The following is a 27,524-nucleotide window of genomic DNA, read 5'->3' as shown; positions in this document are numbered from 1 at the left end:
GTGATACATTGGAACTCGCCCAAAAAGTTGAGAGTAAAGAACAAGCATGTGGAGTTTTTCCGCAACCTCTATCTGACATTCCTAGAATATGATGGGAACTTGCTGAGGCGAGAGCTTTTTGGATGTCCCAGTGAAGCTGATGTCAACAGTGAAAATGTAAGCTGGCCTTAAACTTGTGGTGGCTTTGATTTCCACAAACGTATCCAATTTGGAAGGGAGGGAAGGGATTTCTCTCAAACAGAAGATTGCAATTATGCCAAATATCCTTAGTGGGACCAGGAAAATAACTAGCATGGCCAGCCCAAGACACTGAGTTCCCTGTGGCAAAGAACTGGACAGTACTCCTTTCCATCTCTTTATTGAAAGCTGACTGGATTAACAGTTGAATCTTCCTTCAGTGCTGGGTATGAGGGGTTTTTCACTATTTATTGAAACAAAATTTCTCCAGATTGCGAGCCCAGCTTTTCTAAAGGACTTCCAAGCTCCTTAATTTGTTTAATTAAGATTGATGGTTTAATTCAGAACTTTTTGCACTAAAAATTCTGAACTAAAATGAACTTTTCTCCAAGAATTGGAATATAGAGGAAAATAGTCTAAAATTTTGTTCCACCACATTCTGTGTGGTGGTGAAGTGATAAAGAAATATATCTTTTTCAAGTTATATGTCCTATATATATTTATATATCGTGATATAATAGGAAGTGCAATTTTAAAGTGCAATTATTATGTAAGTGTATGAAATTTCAGGTAGTTTTCTTCAACAGTAGCTATATACAGAATCCTTTGTCCTTCCAGATAGCAGTTTTCATATCACATAGAACAAAATTGGCCATTCAAATCCCTCAACAAAATGGTTCTATAAATTTAAATTTAGGCATATTTATACTTAGTATCTTTCTTGTTGTGCATGTAGTAGCCATTTATCTAATGTATCGGTAAGGAGACTATACTACCATATGTGATGCATCTAAATTGATGCTCATCAAAAGCAACAAATAACCATTAATAGCAAGAGAAAAATGTACTAGAGTGGCATAAGAAGAAGAGTATTGGTGTGTCAGCTTCTCTATATATTGAGTGGTGATGATTGGTTATAACTATTGCTCAGGATCTTATATATACCTTATGAGGAAGTCTAAAGGCCAAAGATTATTTTATGAACTTATAACCATGTTTTTCAATCCTAGCAACTTTAAGAAGGGTGGACTTCCCAAAATTCCCCAGGCAGCGTGCTGGCTAGGAAATTTTGGGAATTCAAATCCACCCATATTAAAGTCACTAAAAAGACGAAACACTTACTTTTAGGTTTCCCAAATGCATATCAGCCTATAATGGTTTGATTAAAGATATCTTTGCATTAATACATTCCAACCCAACAAGATCCATGATGGGAGGTATAAATCAACATATGTGGAAAGTTGCAGAAGGCCAAATTATCAAGGCTATTCTTCATTTGAGTCAGCTATAGTTTCTTTTTTTTTTTCAAGCCATACAAACAGTGACATATTTCTGTTGTATACACCTTCCATTTTCCAGTATTTGGTGTCGTTAAATTAGAAGTGTTGACAGTCTGATGGAAATTCTTCAAGATACTGTACTTTTTATTTTGCTTTGTAGAGATACATTTTCCTAATCTGAAACATGGATCAAGCAGGTCCCACAACCTCAGTGAGAGTGGGTATGGTGGCAGACCTCAAAGACAATAAAAGAGCTGTGTGTTTATGTGTCTATCAGGTGCATATTTAATCTGATTTTGAGACAAATATGAAAAGTAGCTAGAAAAACATGGGATTCAGCAGTTTGGGATTCAGCATGTTGATGTCAGTAACCGTTTTCTTTCCATGGCCATCAATGTGAGCCACATTAATATTTATTTGTTGGGTGTAGTATATTATGTAAACACAGAAGTTACATTTTGTTAACCAGAATTTAGGTATTAGCATGCACACCAGTTATGATGTATTTGAGAACAGTGAAAATCAAAGAGTTTCTCCCCAAAGATAGAAGACTTCTGTTGACTTCTAATAAGGGCTATTTTAATGACTAGATTGACACATCCATGTAGATTTCTTTGCAAATATTGTATGTTGCGGTCTTATTTCAATTTTTCTTTAAAAAAAAACTTCTTAACTAGTCTATAGCCTTGGTATTCCCTGGTGGTCCAACCAGCTTAGGAACAATAATTAGATGGGTTTTGTGATTTCAGACACAGTTTTGTTAGAGCAGATTTGCCTTGATCCTCAAAAATGTCAGATATGACATATGGAAAATAGTGAGGTCCCCATTTGAAATACCAATCATTTGTGGTCTTTGGGCAAGAATATTTAATGCCTGTCCAAAATGGTTATGTAATGTACTTCCATCATTTTATAATAGCTGTTTCCTGCAGAGAAATTATTAATGCTGCCATCTCTCCTATATTCTTTCCTAGCACCAGATATTTTGCAAAATGTGAGTAAAGACCAAAAGAAGGAATAACTTTGTTTAGTAGTGCAGCCTATAATCTTCTCTTTCCATATTCAAGTTGAAGTATGGATGATAATGCAGTCAACTTTGTACTCAGAAAATAAAATAGCAGAATACAGGAGAAGATAATGCTTGTATTTTAAAATGAGCTTCTTTGCACTACATGTAATTTTTGTGCTGAAGGCAGGAAGCAAATTATACATGCCCAATAGACAAGCTGACCATTCACAGAAGAAGACAGAGATCAGAATTTAAACAGCTTTGCCACTGATAATTTGGGTGCTGGCTGAATGGTAGCCTTCATTGTTTACAAGATCAATGGTTTATGCCTGTAACTGGCAATCTGGCAGTATCAGAATTCACCCTCAAGGGGTTCTTTCAATATGTAAGCTGTTACAATTTAGCAAGTTGTGTTATTAGAAGTATTGCTTTAGAATTTAATTTGTAATTAAGAGAGCTTATTTGGAATGCAAATATCTGTTAAATACCTAATGGAGTTCACTTGATTTTATGCTGCCCTCAGTTATGTTTTGGGCTAATTAAAATACACTAAGTACTAAGAACAAGCATTACTATGGGCATAAATTAGATTGCTTTTGCCTTATTCTTTTTGTTTCTTTGCTTATATGCAAAATAATTCATTCTTCCCATATAATAAATATTTTTAACATGCTGTTAGATCATTTTCCTGTACATTTTTTTCTTCTTTGGATTTTGGTGTTTTGAGTTAAAGTTAATTGTTGTTTCTACTATTAGTTTGATGATTGACTGTTATAGAAGGATGTAAGTATAACATTAAACCAGCTCCACAACTATCCCCATAGAAAAGGAACATATCACAGTTTTGTGTCTATGTCTGTGCGTGTGTATTAGTTGTACATTTTTAATAAGCTATGTATTCAGGTTTTTTTCCTTGTGAAATTGTTATCTGATCATTGCTATAGTAAGGAGAATTAGAGCTGATGTGCTGGAATGCTCTGAACAGTTTACTAGAAGAAGTCTGCATAGGTATGACAACTCTACAAATGATAGTGATCTTTAGAGGAAGAAACACAAAAAAATGGCATACCTGAACTTGGAGCTAAGATGCAGTGCTCAGCACACTAACATGTGTGTAGTTGTCATGTGACTGTACAGTCTTTTTTCCCTTATTTCCCAGAGAGGGAAATAATAACTTTTTAAAGAACTGTTAAGCAACCAAATTTTTAGTTGTGTGAATTTGGATAGGTAAGGGAGTCCAATTAAATTACCATAGCAGCAAAACCACTATTTGGAGACAAAAATGGAAGGGGTTAAGAAAGAAGTAAATGCAGAATCTATAAAGTGGAATATATTGAGATTTACCAAATACTAATTCTTGAGAAAATATGTGAAAAATTGTCAACATTACATAATACTTTTCTGGAAGAAAGTGATTGGTAAACAAGATTTATTTATCAAAACTGAGATCTTTGAGAAGGGCCCACAAATAAACTTGCAATCATTAGCATGAAGACTGCCTTTCTTGACAAGATTGCTTTTCTTGACTATGCTCCATTCATATACTTCCCAAAATAACAGCCAGGAATGTAAGTGTACAAGAGGAACTGATTGTTTGTATTTGTGCATGCATCACTTGTGTTGGTTTCTTTTTCTTTCTTGGAAGTATGTTGGGTAGCTCCAAAGCACATAGCACAAAATGCGAGATAGTACCTTGCCCCATACTTCAAGCCTGGAAAATGTTACTGGGGCCAGTTTGATTCTCTGATTTCCTTCATATTTAAATGATTATCAGAAACTGAACCTAAGCAATTAAATTGTATGTCAACAAAAGAAAAGCAGAAATTTGACTTAAATTGAGAATGATTACTTCAACACTTGGAAGAGTACTAATTATTTTTTTGTGTATCAACAGGGTAATGTTGTATATATACATACTCCTTCTAAAATGTCTCTTCTGGACAATTCCTTCTTATTTGTGGAGATTTTAAAGCTAAGGTTTTATAGATATTTCTATGTATTTTTAGTATGAGCCCAGCAACACTTTTAGAAATCAGAGCAAGTACTTACTAAGTGAAATTAAATAAATGATTATTAGATGATAAACATATGGGCAAATATCCTTTTTCCCCTGCGGAAAGCTACTCCTTAGGGATCTGGTTGAAAGAGCTATAGCAAGTACACACTTACACTACTAGCTGGAAAACTGATCTATTAGGACAACTCTCAGCGTGTTCTTCCGTGTGCCCATTCCCTTGATTGATAACAGTTTGGAACTTCATGTAACATAATTAAGAATACAAGTGATTATCTGTAATCATTATATCAAAGAAAAAATTTTAAGAGTTGCAGCTTCAGGCTAAGTCTCAGATGTCTGAATTATCATGCCTCCAAACAAATATCCTTCTATGTAACTGTTAAAGATGTATTATTTATTTGTCTACCATAATGCAGTCAAAACCAATTTTCTCATCTAATGGTATATACAAAACAAAAATTAAAACTTCTGTGGTTTAGATTAAAACTAATTAGAATCATAATAACAACAAACACATCAAAGCCTACCTAAGACACAAAAAGCGAAAGAAAATGAGTTAGTATCAAGTATCCACTTAAGCTTAGGCCCCAAATTGGCCCTCCAATTACACTTTTAAGTTTTTTCTGGAAATCCAAGAATACCAACATTAAAACACAAAAGCAGAGCCTTCCTGCTTTAGCCTTTTGGACCTCTTGAAAATTTTCCGCCCTAACTGTTCTAATAAACCAAATCAATAACGGTTGAAACAGGTGCACCTGTAAGCATTCAGGTACCAAGCCATACAAGACCATATGGGTCAATGCCAGCACCTTAAATTGTAACTAGTAACCAATCAGTAACCCATGCGGGGCCTACAGAATTACCATTATATGTTTCCAGTGATGAGAGCCAGTAAGTAAGCAGGCTACCATATTTGTGAGTTGCTGTTTTCAAGTAGTTTTCAAGCAAATATATGGCACACTGCAGTTGTCTAGCAGTGAGTTACTGTAACTAAGTCCTCCTGTCCTAAGTATGGTCACAATTGACACATTCATTAAAACTGGGTATAAGATCATTTTTGTATGAATCAGTTTTGCCTCACAAAATAAAGGTCTGCTACTGGAATCCATAATAATCCTGCTCTCAAAAGACAGGACCATGTTAAATTAGGGCAATCAGACATGTTGGGACTGCAACATTAATGGAGTGGTGACTGGGAATACAGAGGGTTGCAGGTACAACAAATTTGCAAAGTGCCAGATTGAAGAATTCTGCTCTAGAGGAACAATAATTGGCACTTCTAAAGTTTGGTAGGTCTGGAATAAATTTTACTTACCTAAATTAGGTTCCATTTACATAACAAACAGAAATTATTTGATACTTTAAAAAAGGAGAGTTTTCACCTGGAAAGCCTTTGTGCAGGTAGACACCTTAAACTTCAAATAGTTTGGTAGAGCAAAAACATAAGAGCAGTTTAAGTTTTCAGCTCCTGGGATCATTGCTTCCTGCAAGTTTCTAAGATGAAAGCTGTCTACAATAGGCTGAACTTTAGAGTAAAATTCATCTAGCAAGAATAACTGTAAATGAGTATGTGGATGGATAGATGGATGATGTTCAAATCCTGTCAGTTTGCTAGATATACATAATCACATAATTATAAAACATAGGCATGTTATGCATACAAATTAGTTGCATACATCATTCACATAGATCATATCGTGATCTCTGGAAAGATTATATGTATCATTGTTCTTTGGGATAAAGCTAATGTAAGGATTTTTTTTGAACAGAATGAATAGCAATTAAGAGTCCTGTCTGAGATTTAAAAAAAATTATAGTTCTCATAGTGAAGTATATAACGATAACTGGTAAGTGTGCTGAAATATGATACACTAAAAGGCAAATATTCATTATCTTTTCTCCCCCAAGGTGTATGATTATCTGCTTATTTCTTGATACTTAAGAATCCATCTTCCATTTTTTGAATTAACAGTGCTGACATCCAAATATCACAGAACAAGCATGACATTTGGCTTTCCACGAACTTTGCTCATACAGCTCAAATAAGAAGCATGTTAAATAAAATAATAATGTTTACAATTTAGCCTTACATTCTTAGTTTGTAATCCAAAACACTAACAGATGCATATCCAGCTGTTTAGAAGAAACAGCCTGGGATTTCTTTAAACTATTCAGAAGGATTGATTGCAAAAAAGTCCAACATTTCAACTATTACACTTAATCAAAAGTAGATTTACTACCCAAATGTAGCAAAAAGAAAATGAATGAAACATTTGTGGTCTTTAGAAAGTGTGAAGAAATTTCTCAGAAAATAGAAAAGGTGTTTCTATTTAATCTGGTGGTTCTTACAATTTAATAGAAAGACTTTAAATTCTCTGTAGTATAGTGACCTGGATCCTAACAATCTCGTAGCCTAATGCTCAAGATCCTGAACTTACTAGAAGAAAACTAAAGCATTGAGATAAAAGTAATCAATTCACAAATCTCTTCAAGGCAGAGATAGGCTTTTTCAGAGGTGCAAGAGAATAAGGTCCTGTGGGCAGCTTTCAAACTGCAGAAGCTTTTCCAAGTAACTTGAGCAAGTTGCCAACAGAAAATAAACCTGTCATAAATAAACTGGCCAGTAAAAGCAAAGCAACATGGAAACTGAGCAACAGGAATAAAGATTTCTGATTTACATAACTTCATCTAATTTCCAGGGTGCATACATTATACTTTAGCATTATATTTACAATGTGTCTCAGGACATACAGTAAATACCACAAATTAGCCATTTCTAGTTTAGGAAAGAATAGGATATAGGATATATTGGATAGGATACGATAGGGATAGGATTATCTTAGGATAGTAGCCCTAGTTGCAAGCATTTATTTGGGTTATTACTATTAAGCAAGCAAGATTATTTTTGCTGTTGTCTGTGATCAGATGGAATATTCTGTTTGTTTTTAACTGAATGAGAGAACCCATCAGCAGAATGGTGGCCAGATGTGGTCACAAGACCACATTATGTAGTTTCTGGCAATTCTGCCAACTCTCAGTCAAAGTACATATAAAAAGAGCTTGCCCCACAGTTTCATTTATGAAGGAAAGAAATAACATAAGGCTGTAATTAAAAAAATAACATTCCTTTCTTTAATGGTTTTTTGCCCTTCTCTTATCTAGATTTCATTTATAACAACATGAGTGTGCTTAAGTACATATATTCTACAATTAATATATTTTAATGAAAAAAATACTTATGCATATAATTGAGTTCAGGTATTAATACAGTATTTTAGTGACAAAGAAGCATTTTTGAGCCACTATCTGGAAGACGGCATTGTTACATGTGTAGGATCATACAGTGATCATATTCAGAGATAGAGAGGGAAAGAGGGAAAAATGCACGCACACATACAATATAGCTGCTTTCTGGTACTTTTCTTAAGTTGCACTTAATATAGTAAGGAATAAATATAGAGTGGGCAGGTATTTTGCACCATTTTTCTACAGTAGGGAAATAATTTCACAACATAGTTCCATAATACACGATTAAGTTATTATATCTGTTTAAGAGTTTGAAGTAATCTAAAAATCATTTTGTGACTACAGTACCCAGATAATTGTGGTTTTGCAAGTATAAACATATAGCCTGGGTATCCAGGAAATTGGAAAGAAGATATTGTGGTATCTTAAAAAGAGTGATACAGTTACAACTAGTTACAGTTGTTTTAACCATGCCTAATTAGCATGATGACTTGGATTGATAAGAGATGTTAAATATCTTTCCAAGAAAAGAAATGGAAAGAAAATTAAGATATTTCATGTAGCAATTTGTGAGTTTATTTAAAATGCTGACATTATCTGTGCTTTAGAGAAAATGAATTAGATTGTGATCATTTAAGATGATGAGTTTGCAGTTGCAGTGATGAGCAAAACAAGAGTGAGAAAACAATCCAAAATTAGTGTTTGGGCTTAAAGACTGCAACTGTTATGAGAGTTTTGAAGCTATTTATAACCTTTATGTACCTCTTAATAAGTCATTCCTTGTGAGTGGAAGCTAAGAAGATGACTGAAGCAGACAATGAGAAAGAAGAAAAGTACAAGTTACTCAGTTACTAACCATAGTTGAGACAGGCAACTCTGTCAAAAAATGAGATATCACATGACAGTGATTTTATCAACTTCTCCACTCTGCTTGTCAGAAGCTGACTGTAAAGCATGCAAATGGCAGCTACGTGATCATGGGATACTACAACAGTCTTGTACACCAACTAGTTGTAAAGCACCCAAATGTTGATCACATGACCAAGGGAACACTCCAAAGGTCCTAAGTGCAAGGACCTGTTGTAAAGATACTTTTTCAGTGCTGTTGTAACTTCAGACACGAAACATGAGTCATTAAGCAAAGACAGCCTAAAACGGAATTGGCTATTCAGAATTAATTTTAAAAACACAGGGGTTAGAATTATTGTAAAAACAAAAATATTCATAAATGTGCCATCTGTTACTGATAGGTAGTGGTTTTATTCATTAATTTTAAGGAACTCATTAACCACTATCTAAATACTTGAAATCTGTTTAAAAATGAAAAAAAACTGTAATTAAAATGATAGTTTTACTCAGCAGTTAGAAAACATAAAACATCAAATCTAATTGTGTTAGAAAGTGGAAGACGCATTTTCATTCAAAAATATCCATTGTCATCAAAGGAAACTTTGATTTATCTCATCAGAAGTTATTTTGATAGATTTAGAAAGGAGGGTACTTGCTAAGCCAAAAGCAATTCTCAAAGACCAATTTAATAAATTCTAATTTACAAAATAACACTAACATTTGACTTCATATGTATATTATGGAACATGTATTTTAAAAAGTAATGGGGATTTATTGATGGTTTTTTTGTTTTTTTTACTTAGACTGTGGTTTAGATCAGAACCTTATCATGTGAAACTTACAGAAATTTGCTTGTGGGTTAGTAGTGGAGGTGGTATAGAAAATTCTAGATTTGGCAGTGGATAACAGAAAAAGAAATTGCAGTAACTTATATGTGGTGTAGTTTGGCCTCTGTTCTATTTTACATGGCTGTTATGAAGCATTAAAATAATGCAGGAGAGGGTTCTTAGTGCCAACCAAGTGATGATATTAAAAACTGTCCATACTTGATACGACCCTGAAAGCCAGGGCTATTAAGAAAGGTGATATATTGTTGCAGTCAAGCTGTTCATAGATTTGGATGAAAAGAAGTGTCTATAGATAATCAGATTAAAGCTCTTTGAAATAGAGAACAAAATTAGATGGAACTGCTAAAAGAATGCTTAGGATACTACTGCAAAATAGGAAATTGATTTGGTGTCATGTGAATATGTACATAGGTGTATGTGTGAGTGTATATTTCATATCTTAACACATTAATTCTCAGCATTTGGTTCCTAGAAGGTGTCTGATCATAATTCCCATTATCCCTAGCTAGTGTGGCAAATAATTGAAGGTAAACAAGCAGAGATAAGGGTTAAAATCCCTGACCAGAGTTACTTGAGTCAGAAGCAATTTTAGTTCCCGTTTCACTGGTGCCCCATCAGATGTGGTGTGAGGGAAATGCCAGGTTCCATTCTATTTGAAAAGTTGGGAAGGAGGTAAAAAAATGCTTTCTGAGATCTTGCATGGATAGAAGCCCAACCTGGAATGCAATAGCTTTCTAAATTCTTGTGGCATACTTGCCCTTTTATTTTCACACCTCTCAATGTCTGAGGAAATATAAAATGCTGCTCTTAGCAAGGAGCCCTGCGGGACTTTCCTCCTGGATGCTGCTGTGAAGAAGAATATTTTTCCATCACAGCAATGCACTGTCCCTGCAGATATTCGCATCATGTACCATCTTTCTCTGCCCACAAAGTCCAGCAATTCTAAAATAGGTAGTTTCATTTAAAAAAAAAATGTAGGAAGGAAACCATTTTATACTATCCTTCTTAGCACATTAAAGAATTTGATCAACGTTTTTCTTGCTTTAATAATGCTTAGAGGCGCTATGATTTCTTTACCACACACCCTGCAATTTGTAGTTTAGATAAATGAATAATGATGTCTGCAAAATAGTTTCACAACTGCAGGCAAATGTTTGTTCCACGATTTTACTTGGTGACATACCTATTTCTGTGTGAATTTAGAGGAGGAGGCCTAAGAGAACATACCTATCTGTCCCTCTTCTATATTTTCTGTTCATTGCTACAGCCAGCTTTCCTTCTTACTTCATGCCATAGAGCAGAGGTCCCCAAACCTTTGTGCATCAGGGACCGGTTCTGTGGAGAAAGGTTTTTTCACAGACCAGAAAGTGTGTGGTTTTGTGTGCTGTCTACATCCCATGGATGGGGCTTTGCTTGTTTGTGCGGACCAGTTGCTGGCACGCCGTGGACCGGTACTGGTCCACGGACCGGTGATTGGGGACCCCTGCCATAGAGATCATAGTAGAGCTTTGCTCTCTCAAATTTAAATGAAATGGCCATAGGTTGGCTTCAGTTGAATCTCTTAAAATATGGCATGCAAATGGAGGCGATTTTTTGCAGTCAGCAAGATTGGTAGTAAACTGCCAAGGGTGACTCACACACAGAATTACAGAAGACATTCAAGTGTCTGAGCCAAAGAACGCAGTGGCCCTACTGTCTACAAAGAAAATCTGTATGCTGTAATACTTACACCGAGAGGTAGAACATTCATTTAGGACTGTAGGGTGGACCACAACATGTAGCTTAATTTGTCCACAAAATTTAGGATGAGCTGTCAGGAATTACCATCAGTGGCCCCAGGCATCTGGTGTCTGAGGCACTTAATTAAACAGCTGCAGGAAGGTTTGAGCCTGGGCTTATCCAAATTGTCATCCTGGGCTTATCCAAATTGCCTGGTTACCACATTGCCAAAAAGAGGCAGGCAGCTATTTAGGGAGGGTAAAAACAGAAATCATGAACCTCTATTAATCCTCCACAAGTGCGAAGTAGCTCTTCATTTAGGGCTTGTAAACTGACTTTATGGTTTGGGCGGCGGGCAGTCATATACATGATATCATATAAGATATGATTTTATATTTGTTCTTCAGTAAAAAATTCTAATTAATATTCTCTTGTTTATAGTTTTGTGCTGATTTTTGTGCTTTTGTGTATTAGCTACAAAAACAACTATCTGAGTTGGATGAAGATGACTTATGTTATGAGTTTCGGCGAGAGCGTTTCACCGTCCATCGGACTCACCTATATTTCCTACACTACGAATATGAGTTTGCTACAGATAACAATGATGTGACCCTGGTGGCACAGCTCTCCATGGACAGGTAAGGAATGTAATGTTATATTCTCATAGAGAGTTTAGGCAATGCAATTACTTCCAGTTGGTGAATTTAGAAAATTTTATATGTAATCTCTTGGCAGAAGAAAGAATATTTTAAGCCATTTGGCCATAAACAGTTAGTTCCTTTTCTTTTGAAGAACTAGCAGTTAGACTAACAAGAAGTGGAAGATCAGGCTTAGAGTGAGAAATTTCTATGATGTACATTTGAGACAATTATGTGTTTGGAATGGATTGATTGATTTTGTTTGCAGTTAGGTTAGATATATGGAATTACTTAGAAAAAGGAATAATCCAGAAATATTGAATGGTGACTCAAGAAGATATTTTCATTAATTCTCTATTTGCTTCTGCATCATAATTCCTTTACTTGAGTTATATTGATTTTTCTTTGGTAAATTATTTTTTTGACCTACAGTTACCACTGTCCTTGATACGCATATAAGAAATACAGATCTGTAAAAGGCAACACTTCTTTGTGTGGGGCACACTTTAATCCTTAGCTTAAGGCCATCTAGCATGGAGAAGGCACCACCTTTAGGGTCTAAAATGGGTCACATTTTTTGGAAGAAGCAAGATCTTCCCCTATTCACCAGGTCATCTCCTTACCTTGTAACGAGTTGCAGATTTCAAAGACATTCCAGAGGCAAGCAGGAAGGGTAGTTACTGTTGTCGGTATTCTGTACATACAAAAGTGGCAATAAAGAAGCAGAGTTGCGGACTCATCTGTAGGATAAATTGTTTTACAGCACTGAAAAAGATCACTACATTTGTACCTGATATTTCCTTTCAATGCAGACAAGTATTTTGTTGAGGAAAGATCCAGTTGCCCTTTATTTTCATTTTTTCCCTAATACATTAGCTGAATAAACGCAACTTATTTCTTTACCATATTATTCTAACATGCCTGCCAATTATACCCAAGCAATAAAATGTACATCCATCATATCAGAAACCAATAGAATCCTTCCATCTCATTTCCTGCAACCTGCCTTCCTTTGGATGCTGTAATTTGTACAAGGAAGGAAGAGATGTCTTCTCCAGCATGATTGGATGGAGAATCCACAAATGGGTTGTCTTAATCTTCCTGCTCCAATAAGACTAAGTCTGAAGTGTAGATACGCCTCTGCTGTGCCATTTGCACCCCAGTTTAGACTTAGTCTCTTGCTCTACAGACACGTTTCTTAGCTCTTGGAACAGGAAAATTAAGACAGGTTGTATATCCTTATTCCTTTTCTGGACATTGCCTTCATTAATAGTTTGAATTACTGGAATTCCTTACCAGGAAGATCCTACTATTAGGTTCCCCAGGCGGCTGCCTGCTCTAGCCAGCCAACAGGCTTCGCACGAACCATTGTGCGTTTGAACGCTCCCTTTCCAGAGTGTAGCCCTTAAGGCTCCGATCCCCACGATCGTGACGGGCTCACTGGGAGCCGGTGATGCCTCTCCCTGATACCATCTGACTGGAGGAGCGATTTCGGGCATTCCACGGCACCGCCAGCCAGCTGATCGGCGGGGAACCATCAAAGCATTTACGAGCTGCTGCAGGCCTAGCGTGCGGCTCTGACAGACTTCAGTTTGCTGATCAAAACGGCGCTGCTTCTCCTGAGGTCCCCATACTGGAGGAGCATTTGGAGCACTCCGTGCACCGCCAGCCAGCTGATCAGCGCGAGGGCTCTTAGCCGAGCGGCAACTTCTATCAGGTCAGGAACAACCTCCGGCTTGCTACAGGGGCCCAAAGCTTTCCCTTGGAACAGGGCTCGATTGCAGCCGCGCGGCCTCCAGGCCACACAGGCCTCAGCCAGATTGCTTTACCTTCTCAGAGGCCTCTCATCAGTTATTTTTGGCGCGCTTTTAGTCGCGGCCGCCATTTTGTGACATCCACCATCTTGTCTCCTGGTACTGAACATCTCCTGGACTTGGGGAGGGCAAGCTCGTCCCCACAAGGACGCACTGCCTGGTGTTGACCCCCAACCGCCCCATCTGGGTTTTAACCATATTCTAATTGGGCTGCTTCAGTGGACTACAGCGCTGAGGGGGGCACTTTTCACTGAATAGAGCCCTTAGAAACCTGTTGCCTCAGCTAATCATTGAGAAGGCAGGTTTCCAAGTGGAAATTTCCAGACAATATGGCAGACAACTCGCTTTCCACGTCCTTACAGGACAATATTGAGCCCCCCGCCAAAAAGAAACACAAAACTTCTACTGAGGCAGCGGTGAAGACCATATTGAAGGCCAAAACACAGCCTTCCAAACGATCCAGATCAGTCAGCAGAAGACCACTAGTCAGCATCATACCTTAGTTAACCCAGGCCATTTCTGCACCTGGGGAGGTCCATATTTGAGTCCCTTTCCACCCATTGTACCTTAGCCCCAGGGACCTGGTCTCCCCCCAGGGAAATGGCCCAGGCTGAACCTGGCATGTCAGGGCTAATTCCAGGGACACAGGGGATAACTGGTCAGGGCACCGCCCCATCTGGGCCTCAGGCTACTTTTACGCCTACTGCAGCAGGCCTCCGCCCCCCGCCCCCGAGTCACAATCATTAGGACCTGAGCAGTTTCAGGCCATGATAGCTCAGGCCGTTGCTCAGTTATGGCTTCCTCTGCCTTCCAGCATACCCCCCAACCTCCCTCAGCACTCCCTCAGTCCCTTCCTCGCCCTGAATCACGAAGCCCCACAGAGGATGTCTCCTCGGACTCAGAATTTGTAGACTTCGACCCTTCAGACCTGATCCTGTCAGATGACGAGGGTACCTCTCCATCAAACCCAGCTCCACCCATTGGTCTTTTTGACCATTCCTTCTTCAACTCTTTATTACTCAAGGCCTGCACAACAGCCAACATCACTCCGGAACAGGAGACCCCAGTTCCATCTACATCAAAGGGTCCTAATCCCCTGTATGCTGAACTGGTGGTTCCACAGAGACATATCCCTTGCCCCCCATTCTTCCACAACACAGTGCAGAAGCAATGGGATAACCTGGGTTCTGTCCCCAATTCGGGATCTTCAGAGAAAACCTTGTTCAATGTGGCTCCCTCCTTCGCCTCTTTATTGGAAGTTCCTCAAATTGACGAGCCTCTGAATTCTCTGTTTTCCAACTCTAGCATTCCAGGGGACATAAATGAGGCACTTAAGGCAGAGGACAAAAAAAAAATTGAGGCTGCCTTACGCAGATCCCATCAGGCATCGGCCTGGGCGACCAAGGCCTCCACATCCATGGCCTTCTTCGCTAGGGCTTCAGTACTGTGGCTGCATGAACTCCAGGACATGATTCCCCCTGACCAGATCCGAGTTCACCAAAACCTGGGTAAGTTGGTGGCCACATCCCAATATATGGCTGATGCCTCCCTACACGCAGCCAGATACACTGCATGAGCCATTGCGGTGGACATCTTAGCACGCAGACTTCTGTGGCTTAAGAACTGGCGAGCAAACACCAAGGCCAAGTGGCGCCTCACTACTAAGCCTTATACAGGGGGACATCTTTTTGGAATGGCCCTCGATCCTTACCTAATAGAGGGCAAGGACAAGCGAAAGACTCTCATTAACACAACAAAAAAGGATATAAGCGCTCGGGGGCCGGGTCATCACAAAGCAACTACTGTAGGCAGCTCTTTCGGCCAGTTTCCACCTGGGACTGGGCCCAGGCCTCTCGCACCTCCTTCCAGAGACCAGAGCGCCAGCAAGACCATTCCACATACAGAAATCGACCACAGGTCCAGGCCAAGCGGCCCTTTCAAGGCGCAGGAGGACGCGCCTTCAAACGAGGCAAGTGATCCCACAGACTCCCCTCCTATAGGAGGCCAGCTGTCCCTTTATTCTGACACATGGGCAGCCACTACAACGGACTCATGGGTCTTAAACACCATTACTCAGGGTCTGATGCTGGAGTTTTGGTCCAGTCCACCGGATTGGTTCCGGTCTTACCCTATTCCCACAAACAAGACTAGAGCAGCCCTCATGTCAGAGGCCATAGCTCACCTTTTACAGATACAGGCCATAGAGCCAGTACCACGGACCAGGAAAGACGAGGGTTCTACTCAAATCTTTTCGTCGTTCCCAAGTCTTTGGGGGGCTGGAGGGCAATCTTAGACTTAAAAGGTCTAAATTACTATCTGATGTATAGGAAGTTCAAGATGCAGTCACTACAGTCGATCTTGGCCAACATCAGAAAAGGGGACTTCCTTACATCTATAGACCTGACTGAGGCATATTTGCATATCCCTATTCTCCCTGGACATCACAAATTCCTCAGGTTTAGTTATGCCCACTGGCACTACCAGTACAGGGCCTTACCATTTGGCCTCTCTTCAGCACCTAGAGTGTTCACAAAGGTACTGGCAGTCCTGGCCGGCCACCTGAGACAATCTCCAATCAGAGTTCAGTGTTATCTGGACGATATATTAATACAGTCCTCCTCCTTCCAGAGTGCCCGATCAGACCTCGCCCTTGCTATCAAAACATTTCAGGAGCATGGGTTTTCTGTCAATTTCCAGAAAAGACATACCATGCCCCCAACCCAGCTCCTACATCTTGGGGCAATCATAGACACGAACAATTGTAGGGTCTATCTATCACAGGACCGGCAGGATTCCATTCAGGCCCTCGTGCATCGGATCCGAAGAGACAGGGTGGTCACATTAGCCTTGTTATCACAGCTCCTGGGGAAGGTGATATCCTGCATACAGATTGTTTCATGGGTACGCCTTCATGCCCGGGAATTGCAGTGGCTTCTTCTTCCATTTCAGAGGCTATGCATCAGCTCTTCCAACCAGAAGGTCCAAGTTCTGCGGCTGGCCTTGAACTCCCTTCGATGGTGGGCCTCCCCAGCACTGTCATGGGGCACAAAATTCAGAGAACCAGTCAGAATCACCCTCACCACGGACACCAGCCTATTTGGCTGGGGAGCGCATCTCCAGTCGCATTGGGCTCAGGGTCGGTGGTCCCAGGAGGATTTGAAAAACAACATAAACTGGCTGGAACTCAGAGCTATACATCTGGCTCTACAACATTTCAGCAGCATAATAGCGGGTCAGCATGTCCTGGTTCTTACTGACAACATTGCTGCCAAGGCCCACGTCAACAGACAGAGGGGGACAAAGTCCAGGCCTCTCATGCAGGAGGCCAAGTTGTTGGGGTCTTGGGCGGAATTAAATCTTGCTTCCATCAGGGCGGAGCACATATCCAGAGTGTCCAATCAGTAGGTGGACTTGTTGAACAGAGCCACTGTAGACCATGCCAAATGGCAACTGGACCTGGAAGTATTCAGGGAGATCGTGGACAGATTTGGTTCCCCAACCTTAGACCTTTTTGCTTCCCCAACCAACTCCCAACTCCCGAGATTCTTTTCCAGGTTCCCATCTCCAACAGCAGAAGGGACAGATGCCCTCAGCAGCCCTTGGCCCAGGGAACTGCTTTATGCCTTTCCTCCCTTGCCACTTCTTCCAGCCACGATCCGGAAGACACTACACGAAAAGGCAGAGATCCTCCTGGTTGCACCACATTGGCCGAGACTTCCGTGGTTCGCCGACCTGATGGAGCTCTCCGTCTCCCTTCCGTGGAGGATCCCAGCAGGTTGTATTTCCCTCACTCAGGGGGAACTACAGCACCCGGACCCACAGTGGCTCCAGCTAACCGTTTGGCATTTGAGAGGCGGGCCTTGAGCTGAGACTCATATTCGTTGAGGGTGATAGCCATGATTCAACAATCCAGGCGCCCCTCGACGAATAGAATATATGATGCCACATGGAGGAGCTTCTGCACTTGGTGCTCAGGTCATAAGGTTGAACTCTCGGCTATCTCTCTGCCGATTGTATTGGAATTTCTGATGGATGGTTGGACAAAGGGCTATCCCCGAACACCATCCGTAGACAGGTTGCAGCTCTTGCTATGGTAATCACATGTGACAACGCCGTACCCCTGGCACATCACCCTATGGTTCGTTCCTTCTTAAAAGGAGCAACCAATGCCAAGCCACTGACGGTACACCAATACCCCTCGTGGGACCTTCACCTGGTCTTACAGGCACTTGTTTCATCGCCCTTCGAGCCTATTGCCACATGTTCGCTTAAGCTGTTATCTATGAAAGTGGCATTCCTCATTGCAATCACATCGGCCAGGCGAATTTCGGAACTGGCCGCTCTTACCGTTAGAGAGGACCTGTGTGTCTTCCATGCAGATAGGGTGACTCTCAGACTAGACCCTTCCTTTGTGCCCAAGGTAAATTCCTTGTATCATAGGTCTCAGGAGGTGGTTTTACCAGATTTCTGTCCGATCGCATCCAATGACATTGAGAAGCAGTGGAACACACTTGACGTTCGCAGGGCCCTGCAACGTTACATAAAACTAACTGCGGCCTTACATAGATCCGAGGCACTGTTTGTGTCCTTTCAACTTTCATCCATGAGCCAGAAGGTTTCTTCCTTGACAATAGGGAGATGGATTAGGGCTTGCATCACCCTAGCATACCAAACTCAATCACTGACAGTTCCTAAGCATATCACGGCCCATTCCACCCGGCTTGCTGCTACTTCAGCGGCTTGGGCGACCCAGACATCCATAGAGGAGATTTGCAGGGCAGCGACATGTTCCTCGCCCTCGTCCTTTATCCATCACTATAAGATTAACAAATATGCTCTTCCGATGCCTCATTTGGTCGCAAGGTATTGGAACACGCATTGTCATCTAGCGGGACCCAGGCCCAGACTACTTCCCCCCCCCTTAGGCACACAGGGCTTTGGTATGTCCCATTTGTGGATTTTCCATCCAATCATGCTGGAGAAGGGATGTTGTCTTACCTGAACGCCTTTTCTCAGCATGATGATGGAGAATCCACTCCCTCCCATTAGGGTCAGTTGGCCCTGGTTCCGATATTAGGAAAGCACACGCGTCGGACTAACGTCTGTGTATCGTCTTAGTCTAAACTGGGGTGCAAATGGCACAGCAGAGGCATATCTACACTTCAAACTTAGTCTTATTGGAGCAGGAAGATTAAGACAACCCATTTGTGGATTCTCCATCATCATGCTGAGAAAAAGCATTCAGGTAAGACAACGCCCCTTTTCATTTAAAATAAAATCAGAGTTACACAGGCAAAATGTAACCTGTAATATGCACAAGACCCCCATTCCTCCAGTTGACTATACAATCAATGTTCCCACACATGGAATCTCTAGAAATTCATGTCTGATTAAATAACTTTGATGAAACAACCCCAGGTTTATAGAAACCATGGCACTGCTTAGCTCTCATCTCAGCCTTATTTAAACATCATTTGCAATTTTCATCAATCCCTGTTCTATTGATTTTTAATATAGGAAACCTTTCTCGGGGAGGGGGGTGTTACTTTGTTGTTTGGTAAATCTTTCAAAAGAACATCAAACACCAAGTAAATGCCACAGAGAATTAGTAAATCCAGCAAGCATATGTATGCTTTTCCTCCAGGATTTTAATTCACTTTGGATTCAAGTGAAGAATTTTTATTGATGGATAGAGGCACTTATCTTTATTCAGAGAAGAAAAACATACTACTCATTCTGTCAGCCCCATCCTGTCCCTATCTATTCTATCCAATTTTAGGCTTCTCTTCCTTATTATCAGACTTAATGATTCTTTCTTTCATGAAAAATCAACAAATACTATTCCTGCTAAAGAATTACTCAGCCATTTTATTTCCTGTTATGTGTTTCAATATGTGGGTTCTTGTATGTTTGTTTGTTTTTTTTCAATCATCTTCAAACCTTTTTCTTTTTTCAAATTACAGCAAATTTCTCCTACAGCAGTTGCACTCATTTTCTGTGTTATTGTCATTAGGATGGACAAGCTGAAATACTAATAATTGATGCAGCTAATGTATTTAATCTAGCAAGGCATGCAGCAGAAAGAGAGGACAAGATCAATCTTTTTGCAGAACTTTATAATCTGCTTCCTCTAGATACCAGTCCTAGTTTTGTAGCAACATCCAAGTTTTAAGGTGAACTGTTATCAGAAATAATATATTCTGAACATGCAAGAGAACCATTGAGAAGAATGAAGCAAAATAGAGAGCAGTTTCCCGACATACTGAAAAATCTCTCAGACTCAGAGATAAAAGCCTTCTGTTTTCTTGTCATGAGAAGTTTTTTCCCTCATTCAACAACGGAAATAAGCATTCTCTTGGAAATGAAGGCTATACCATTACAAAAAAACCCACAAAAACCCGTCTTCTTGTACTGCAAGACCAGGAAGATAGGAGAAGAGGACAATACTCTTTTTTTAAACCTTGGGACAGAGCTGGTTCAGGGAAGACAGTGTCTGGAAATGAAGCTTACATTGGTGATCATTCTGACTGCTATTTTTACCTTTTCCTGAATGTTTATAGATGCAGTGAGATCCTTGTGGTTTCTTATCTTTTCTTTTGAATGACAGCTCTGATATATTTTTTTTTCATTTATTTAATCTAAATTTGAGGGATCCTGTCTCTTTGACACTTCTGGGTAGCTTATTAAAAAAAGAAGATGCCAGTTGGGGGAAAAAACCCATCACATTCTTAAACCTGACATAACTAAGTTAAACTAAAACAGGATGCAGAATCATTCTGAGACCTGGGAGAACAATCAGATTTTTGATATTTCTGAAATGTCATAAGGGTGGGAGTCATACAAATCTCTTCTTTCACTTTGGATTAATGAAAGATCCTGGTTTGTGTTAATAATTTACTCATTTGCTTTTTAATGCAACCTTTAGCTATTCTATAGCATTTGAGAATTATAGTTTGATAAGCTGAACTGAAAATGTTTTTCTCTCTTTTAATTACTTTTCAAACTTCATTTGAAACTCCACCGATAAGCAGAAAAATCTGCAAAGCAGACAAACAAGAATACCTTGATATATTCACCATGAATAGCTTGGATTATTTTCTTCACCATTTACTTATTACCTTTACTAAGACTACGCATCTGCGTAGTTTTAGTAAAGGTAATAGCTATAGCTATAAGGGAAATACTAAATCATAAGTATTCCAATAGGACCTTTTCCAACTAACAAATTTTACTAAAAAGCATGCATTTTCATGAATAAAATGTATTTGCTAGTCAGAAAAGATGCTTCAAGATTCTTCCTGTTTGAAATAGTAGACCAGAAATTCATTAGGGCAATGGGCTATTATTTCTTTTTGCTTTTATCAGTTCCTAAAACAACTCAGTCATTCCTTCTCTCAGTCAATACACTGAGTTGTGATGCTGGCCATTTTTTTCCATTTCTCCCCGAAGTGTCAGGGAGGCTGCATTTCCAGCTACCTTCCTTTTTTATTTTTATCCCCTTTCTACTCTGGAGATAAAATTAAAAATTCCAGTGTGGTACAGTTGGATCCATTGCTACTGTAGACAGACTCAGAAGACTTATTAATCCTCTTTATCTCTTTTTTTCATCCCTCCCCCCCCCCCCGCTCCCCTTGTGGCCAGGAGGAGAAAACTACCAAGGGACAGAAGAAAATCTTCATGTGCCCCTTTAGGGTTGGGTATGAGCAAAATTAACAACTCCTAAGTCAATAGTTCACACACCATGAGGGAGTTAGTTGATCATGGAACTGCTACACTGAATTCTTAGTCTGAAGGTCTCAACAGCACTGGATCTACTGTATGTGCAGAAATGTAATCTCTGATTTTGACTGAGCATTTTACGCAGGTTAGAGAGCTAATACAATATGCTTCCCTCAATGATCCAGTTAATGGTTTCAGTTCTACATCTATATTGATAAAAATAAATATAAGAATAGACTTCTTTAGAGCCTTTTATCTTGTGATATCCATCCATTACAGAATGCTACCCTCTGAATGATTCAATTCATTTTCACACCTACAATTTATAGCATTAATCTGCTGATGTATCAGTAATGAAGATGGTCCTTAGACCTTCACCATAGTGGCTGGTGACACTAAAGATGTTATAAATGACTATTGAGGAAATGGCCTCAAGTAACATCCCCAGCTTCGGAACTAAATATTACAATTTGATTATCACTATTCAGGATCAGGTCTAGTTGCACATTGATTATTCTGGATAGTTTTGGTGTACAGTAATTCTGAGTGCTTTAAGGTTATCTGACACTTTTAAAATATTTTTGACATATTATGAATGGAAAAGGTAGCTTACAAATATATTAATACACATATTACATTGTATAATATCTATAAAATCTACACTCTTTGAAGCAGCTTTTTCAATCATCTGAAGGGAGTTGGGGGCAAAAGAAAGCATTAAAAACATTTCATCCATTTATCCATCTTACAGAAAATATTATCAGTAATAAATTACAGTATTTTATTAAGCAGCATCATAGACCTATCCAATGGTAGATATTAAAGTTAAGTCATAGTAAACTGTCCATGAATATTTCTCAATACTTAATAACCAATATACTGTAGATCTAAGCAAATATTAGTAATAGTTTTCCTTGAAGTAGTGAAACTATCAACAGTTAAGATAAATAATTGCTGCAATGGACTAGACATGGAAGAACTTTTCTTGAAGTGGATGGATGTAAGAATATAAAACTCCTATAGTATAATGGTACCTCAGCACAGGTTCTACTTTAATTTTGGCTTTTTTGGCATGGTCATTTAGAGCTGATTGTAAACAATTATTTCCTTATTTAAATTATTTCTCTTGATCATTACTTCTGAACTGTGATGTATTGATACCATAGTGTGTTCTTGGCTTGATTCAGTAAATGATAAGATCCTTTGGTCCAATTGTGGCCTGTACTGTAGTTAATAAGACATTCTAGGTGCTGATTACCATGTTTAAAGCTATACATGGCATAGGACCAATTAAACCACTCATTGTTTCTGCCTACCTCACCCGGTTGAGTAGGGAGAGCATGCCTGGGTCCCCTCCACCAAACAATTGCTGGTCCCAGAATAATACATTGTCTGTGACAGCCCTGCCTCAAGGGAACAGCATCCCCCAAGAGATCAGTAGGGCCTTAACCCTGTTATCCTTTCTTAAGGCTCTGAAAACCTGGCTGTTCTACCAGGTACTTGGCCCAGGTAGCTAGGTAATCACATTGGTGATGTGGCTTACATGGGTTTTTATTTTTATGGTGGCTTTTATTTGTATACATTGTCTAGAGTCACCATGGTGGAAGGAAGGAAGGAAGGAAGGAAGGAAGGAAGGAAGGAAGGAAGGAAGGAAGGAAGGAAGGAAGGAAGGAAGGAAGGAAGGAAGGAAGGAAATTAATTTCCAATTCAAACCATTCACATTTGAAATAATTACATTAAATTCAAAACATCTCACACACCATTAGTGGTTAATGTAACCAGGAATCAGAGGCTTCTAACCATTTCTCCGCAATTGTACTAAAGCCTTATTCTCAAAATGAGTGAATTCTGGGTACAAGGTTGCTTATTTCACAGGATGTCTGAAATGAAATGGATTTTGATAGACATTTCTTACCCTGACATTAATAAGCAAAAGAGACAGGAAAACTATTGCATCTTTGAATAAAGACAGCTTCACATAAAGTTATGTGGTTTTTAGCATTTATATCTTCATAATCTTGTATTTTAATTAAATCTACTAAGAATGGAAAGAGATCCTGGAAGCACATGGATTATAGTGTGGTGCTGTTAATTAATGCAAGACTGTATTGTGCTTGTTAAAACACCCATGGCATATCTTGGAAATAAATTATTTAAAGTGTTCCTCATTAATGTTTTTTTCTGTAGGTATTAGTGATTCGCCATCTTTAACCAAAAAGCCTTGTTTTCCTGAACACAAAACAACCCTTTTTACTATTAGACTTTTATTACTATTATTATTTGTTTGATGGAGTTTCTATTTTTACCTTTTTAATTTATTAAGCTTTTTTTTTAACCACTCTGGCCTCGCATTCCTTGTAAACATAATAAAATGAATAGTGAAATAATTACTTATCTCTTTCTACTTCTTGGCTTATCTATTTTCACTGTTTAGAAAAACACATGTTTTCTTCTGCAACAATTACATAAAACTGCTGCATTTGTTTCTTTTCCTGTTCTCGGTGGAGACATAAAACCTTGAAAATTAATTATTTTTTCCCTTTTAAAGAGAATAGACATTGTACTACAATAGTTTTTTCTTAGGCTTTGATTCCCTAGTGTTTTAACACAGGCCATGTTTAGCTAAGGATTTCTTCTTTTTGTTTTCTTGAGTGAATCTCTAAGGAGGTGCACAATATAACATCTGGATGAAATAAAGTTGATCCTGTTGGTCCTTAGATAGGAGACCAGCTGGGAATTTCAAGGTGAGGAATCAAAAAACAGGGAAGCAAGAAATTCTTCCGATACAGTGCCAAGAGGTCTCCAGGCGGTCAGCAAGAGAATGGTAGACTTGAATACCTTTTGCCCTTTTGAAAATCAACACCAAGACAGAAAGGCTTGCTTAGGTCAACCAAACTAATGACGATGACTTTTTCTGAATTTTTTCTTTCTTTCTCTCCTCCTAGACTGCAGATGCTTGAAGCCATTTGTAAGCACTGGGAAGGGCCGATCAGTCTGGCACTCTATCTTTCCGATGCAGAGGCCCAACAATTTCTGCGCTATGCTCAAGGTTCAGAGGTCCTCATGAGCCGTCACAATGTTGGATATCACATAGTGTATAAAGAGGGACAATTCTACCCTGTGAATCTCCTGCGAAATGTGGCTATGAAACACATCAGCACTCCATACATGTTTCTATCTGATATTGACTTCTTGCCTATGTATGGACTCTACGAGTACCTCAGGTAACTCCCCCCCCCAATCATTCCTCTCACAAACAGTGTGGCCAGGGTTCTATAGTGATTAAGACCAGGAGTGGGAAGATCCATAGAATAAAATAGAACAGGGGTCCCCAACCCCCAGTCCATGCACCAGCACCGGTCTATGGCATGCCAGAAACCAGTCCGCACAAACAAGCGAAGCCCCATCCATGAGATGCAGACAGTACATGAAACCACAACCCGTCTGGTCCACAGAACAGTCCCTGGTGCCCAAAACGTTGGGGACTTCTGGAATAGAATAATAACTTTATTGTCACTTTGAATGTACACTAATTGGCATACATTAAAATGAAATTTCATTGTATTCAGCTCTCAAAAGGTCATCACCTCCGATATACATAAATATGACAAAAATAAATAAATACATACATACATACATACAGTACATACATAATTATGCATATACCCACATATATTATATGACAGAGAAAAAACAGTCTAGTTCGGGTTATGTATACATGTACATGAAAAATGGCAAGAAAAATGAATCTTGCAAGTTTACCAGACAGATGGCATAGGGAACAAAGCTATTACAAGATTGGGTAGTCCTGCTAGAAATACTTCAAAACCTCCTCCCAGAGGGGAGCAACAGAAACAGACCGTAAAGTGGATGTGTGGGGTCTCTAACAATGCTTTGAGCTCTAAGCACATAGAGCTTACAAGCAGCATCCTGAATACCAGGGAACAACTAAATCCAGGGCTTAGTCCACCCTTATCCATGGAAATTCCTGGAGAACTTTGGACCAATCACCCTATACAAACCTACCTACCACATGCATTGCTGCAGCAAAAATAGGAGGAAGAAATGCTGTGTAGAACAACTCAAACTCCTAAAATGAAAAGGTGGGACAGTAACACATGCAACTTTCAATCCTTAAGTATAGTTTTGATAGAGAGAAACTATCTATATCAGCCGGGCTAGGTATACAGGAGTAACATAACTTGGACTGGGGAGGCAAGAATTAGAAGATACAGGCTTCTTAAAATTTATATGTTATGTTTGCCTAGAAAAGTGTAAGAGACAAAGAAAGAGACAGTTTAATGTAATAGCATGGTGGATAATTTTGTGCAAGGTAAAATTCAGAGACTTTGGGGGAGAGGGTGTTAATGTAATAGAGGCTGTGGGATGATAGTTATTACGGCTCAGGAAAAAATTGAAGAACAGAGACTTTGGGAGCACCTAGTATCTTATTTCTACCATCTTTATCTGTCCAACAGCCTTTTAATTTTTCTGACATCGCATCTTTCTCCAATCTTATATTTTCCTCCCTCTTTTTCTCCAATTCCAATAACCTTCAAGGATAGAGATCTAAATTAGGCCAAAGCCAGCATGTGGGCCTAAAGCCACAGATTTTTGCCAGGCTATTTTAGGTAGGAGCATCATACTGAGAATCTTCTAAGATATAGCTTAACCTCAGGAGGTGCAAATCTTGATAAATGAGTAAGAAAGGGGTCATTAAAGTTAATGTAGCTCTTATAGCTGCAGTATTTGAGGCATGTATGGAACCTGAACAAAGTGGACTGCTTTAATGAATAGCAGGTAGCTGCTATGGCTGCATGATGCTGAAAACATTTCTTTCTTAACATTGGTGGTGCAGAAGTTAGAATGCAGTATTGCAGGCTAACTCTGCCCAATGCCAGGAGTTTGATCCTGGCTGCTGGCTCAAAGTTGACCTAGTCTTCCGTCCTTCTGAGATTGGTAAAGTGAGGACACAGATTGTTGGGGGCAATTTGTTATCTCTATAAACTACTTACAGAGGGCTGAAAAGCACTATGAAGTGGTATATAAGTCTAAGTGCTATTGTGACTGATATTTTTCAAAACATGCTCTAACCTAGTAGACATCTTGCCAATTTTCTCAAAATTAAAGGAATATGTAAATGACTATATCTGGAATGTTGACATCCTGGTTTTCTAATCATCTCTTTAAAGCAAGATATCTGGAAAATGCATACAGTCTTTTTACTAGATAGATAGATAGATAGAGAGAGAGACAGATGATAGAGAGATATAAAATAAAAATATCAGTATATCAATACATATAACATATATATTTTACATCTATCACTAGAACAGCTTTGTGATCTCTCCAGATGTGTTGAATTCCCAACTTCCATAATTCTCATTCAGCAGGGCTATTTGGAGAAATGTGAGCTGAAGTTGAGCACATCTGGAGACAACCAGCAGCATAATGACATTTGTATTACAAGATGTATTCCCAAAGAAGCGGGGAATAGCTCCATTTCTAAGCCACCTTAGCACTGAATTGGTTAAAATCTTCAATAAATGTACAATCACATTCTGTTTCGGCATGGCAAAGGGCCAGATGACTTATAGGTCACTCCCATCTCCAATATCTGTGCTTCCAGGATGATTTTAACAGAGTGGCTGTGAAAATGTTATTGAAGTTGTTATCTCTTTGACATATTGTTAACCCATCACTATAGCTTGGAAGCAGAACTGTGATCAAACAAGCTAGATAAATGATTGAAAGACAAAATCTAGTCAAGACAGAATAATTACCGTACTTGACCTTGGAGATAAAGGGAGGGAATGACTTCAGTGTGTATTGTATGAGTGGTAAATGTGAATGTTGATTTTCGTGGGTTTCTGTCTTTTTCACTGCTTACATTGTCTTCTGGCTCAAGATTTTATTAACTTCTTCCTGTATGTTGAGCAATGAGGACATCTTGTGGCCAAAGGATCAAAGAACTTTGGTTTTTATGAATTCTTATTTTGCTAGGGAGGTTATTTTTCTATCCACTTTTTATTGTGAATTGTCGAGAGTCACTTAGGTGAGAAGGGTAGTGTAGAAATGCAACAAATAAACTATTACCCTTTTTTGCTTACATTAAGTTCTACAAACTGTTTCAAAATGGTACTGGATCTCATGGCTTGCATTTTCAAGTGTCCCCTCTTCTTATACCAATTCAGCCACTGCATTCTCT

The 27,524-nt window shown here is 39.2% G+C and overlaps 1 protein-coding gene across 2 annotated transcripts in view; it reads left to right on the top strand.

Moving 5' to 3' along the window:
- The window catches only part of LARGE1 (LARGE xylosyl- and glucuronyltransferase 1), a 405,761-nt gene that overhangs the window by 358,456 nt on the left and 19,781 nt on the right, over window positions 1-27,524 (top strand). For both annotated transcript variants that reach the window (XM_039353059.1, XM_039353060.1), the window contains exons 10-12: window positions 1-156; window positions 11,620-11,783; window positions 24,262-24,540. In XM_039353059.1, the coding sequence (XP_039208993.1) occupies window positions 1-156; window positions 11,620-11,783; window positions 24,262-24,540 (599 nt within the window). The remainder of the gene's footprint in view (window positions 157-11,619; window positions 11,784-24,261; window positions 24,541-27,524) is intronic.

This window comes from Crotalus tigris, unplaced genomic scaffold (genome assembly GCF_016545835.1).
Source record: "Crotalus tigris isolate CLP2741 ecotype Arizona unplaced genomic scaffold, ASM1654583v1 scf7180000018491.14276545383:2951260, whole genome shotgun sequence".
Taxonomy (NCBI): Eukaryota; Metazoa; Chordata; class Lepidosauria; order Squamata; family Viperidae; genus Crotalus; species Crotalus tigris.
Note: the sequence above shows the minus strand (reverse complement) of the source record. Positions and strands in the feature narration are given on the sequence as shown.